The following is a 2,456-nucleotide window of genomic DNA, read 5'->3' as shown; positions in this document are numbered from 1 at the left end:
ACCACGCTGCACCTCACCGCACTGCACCTCACTGCACCATACTCACTGCACCTCACCTCATTGTACCATGCTGCTCCATACCTCACTGCACCACACCTCACCTCGCTGCACCACACCTTGCTATACCATGCTGCACCACATCCCACTGCATCACACCTCGCCTCACTGCACCATGCTGCTCCATACCATACTGCACCTTGCTGCACCACACCTCACCTCGCTGTACCATGCTGCTTCATAGCACACTACATCTCACCTCATTGCACCACACTTTACCTCATCCCACTGCACTGCACCTCACCTCATAGGAACCACATTGCACTTCACCATATCATGCCACACTACACTGCATTTCATCATACCACACCCTACTGCATTGCTTCATGCCAAACTGCACCATACTGCATCACAGCATGTCCTACCGTACTGTACCACACCACACCAAACCATACTTCTCTGCACCGTACTACAGTGTGCCATACCATACCACACCACACCCACTGTCCCACAGTGCATTGCACTACAATGTACCTTCAGGACTTCCTGCACTTTATTGATAATGTCGATCATGGTCTTCAGCACTGACTCACTGTACAGTCTCTGAGAAGAAAGCGAGAGGATTAGGGCTTTGTGATGTTATCTCCCAACCAGGCCCATAGATCGGGGGAGAAGGGTCAGGGCTCTGCAGGGTTACTCACCCAGCTGGGCCCATACTCCATGGCGTGGCTCAGTGGCCTATGAGGTAACCCCCTCACTCTAAAGCTCAGGGCTCTGTGGGTTTACTCCCCCACCCACCCATATATACATGCTAGAAACAGTATGAAAAGGCAGACTATTAACATCATCTGAATACAGGGTTTAGGGTGAGGCCCTGACTGGTCTGCTGGGCTCTGAATGACTGAACTGGGGTTCCCATGTGTCATCTCTTCCCTCACAATCAACAAGCGCTCTTTGATGAGGGCAAGGCCAGTGGGAACAAGAGATAGAGCCTTCTCAGGGGCCAGCCTGATGGCTTTGCAATGCCCTCCAACACAAAGGGAAAACAATCACAAATCTCAGCACCTCTTGGACTCAACCCCAGGCCTACCACTTCCCTAGGCTCTCCCACAGCACTACCCCATGTGGCTATGGGGAGGGGGGTCTCAGCACACAGGCAGGCAAGACAGAGAACTTACCGTATAGTTGAGCAGAGCTTCGTCCTCCTCCTGGAATATCTCTGCGTCACATTCCTTCAGAAGCTGGACAATCTGCACAGGGTCAGCCTTATCCAGCTCCCTGGTGATGGGGTTCGACTTCTCACTGATGGGCAGAGTTGCCTCGTACCCCGCCAGCTGAAAGGCAATGCACACAGGATACAGAGTCTCACCAGGGCAGAGCGGGACTGGGCCCCAGAGCTAGAACGGCTCCCACAGCCTCTAAATATACTAGTCCAACTGTGCACATTTAGCCTGGGACAGAGAGCCCCTCACACTGCAGCCCTCCGGCCCTTCCTCCCCCGCTCACCAGATGGGCTTATTTAAGCTCTTTTGTTGTTGTTATTGTTACTTTCTATTATGGCTGCTCCTAGGAACCCGACCAGTGATCAGGGCGCCATGGTGTTAGGTGCTGTACACACACTCCCTGCCCAGGGACCGTCCAGTCTCGGGTCACCAGGAGAACAAAACAGAGCAACAAAGAGGACTAGAGATGAGGAAACAAAACGTTTGGCAAGGGCTCAGCAACCTCAGCATTAACTTGCCTTTGGGTTTCTAAACCTGCTGCACTCGATGTTTGTTTCCCTTGTTTCTAGGAATGTTCGTACTCTGCCTGGCTGCACCTGAGGGCACTGGCAGCTGCTGGTTTCTGCGCACACCCTTAGGCAAGGGGCCAGGATAGTGCCAATTGTCATTGTCTAAAAATCAGGGGACTCAGATGTATCATTCCCATGGACACGCTTGCAGATCCCCTTCCAAATGGGCATCACAGAAAGGTGGATAATCAGCTGAACATGAGCTCCCAATGCAAGGCTGTGGCTAAAATGGCTAATTGGCTCCTTGGATGCATAAACAGGGGCACCTCGAGTAGAGGTAGAGAGGTTCTATTATCTCTGTATTTGGCACTGGTGCGACTGCTGCTGGAACACTCTGTCCATAGTTCAGGAAGGATGCTGATAACTTGGAGAGGGTTCAGAGAACAACCACGGGAATGATAAAAGGATTAGAAAACCTGCCTTATGCCACATCTACATACAGCCACTGCAGTTATTAAATCGCTTGTGTGTGTGCACACTTGGCTTCTTGTGTCAGCGGTGTGTGTCCTCACCGGGAACGCTTGGATCGATTGTACGGTCAGTGTGGGACAGATCCTGAAAGCCACTAACAGTTGATGTAAGCAACGCAGTGTCTGCACTGACACTGCGTCAACCTGATGCTCCACCACTGACAATGTTTAAATCAAGGCTGGCTGTTTTTCTATAA

The 2,456-nt window shown here is 51.6% G+C and overlaps 1 protein-coding gene across 1 annotated transcript in view; it reads right to left on the bottom strand.

The window, feature by feature from the left end:
* Positions 1 to 1,888, bottom strand: part of GCKR (glucokinase regulator) — a 27,120-nt gene extending 25,232 nt beyond the window's left edge. Inside the window, exons 1-3 of the mRNA XM_026659087.1 lie at positions 1,802 to 1,888; positions 1,176 to 1,331; positions 532 to 600 (exon numbers count right to left, since the gene is read on the bottom strand). Coding sequence (XP_026514872.1) covers positions 532 to 600; positions 1,176 to 1,331; positions 1,802 to 1,888 — 312 coding nt within the window. The remainder of the gene's footprint in view (positions 1 to 531; positions 601 to 1,175; positions 1,332 to 1,801) is intronic.
* Positions 1,889 to 2,456: the final 568 nt, after the last annotated feature.

This window comes from Terrapene carolina, unplaced genomic scaffold, assembly GCF_002925995.2.
Source record: "Terrapene carolina triunguis isolate 2854851 unplaced genomic scaffold, T_m_triunguis-2.0 Scaffold569, whole genome shotgun sequence".
NCBI lineage: Eukaryota > Metazoa > Chordata > Testudines > Emydidae > Terrapene > Terrapene triunguis.
The sequence above is the reverse complement of the archived record's forward strand: the minus strand, read 5'-3'. Positions and strand labels throughout refer to the sequence as shown.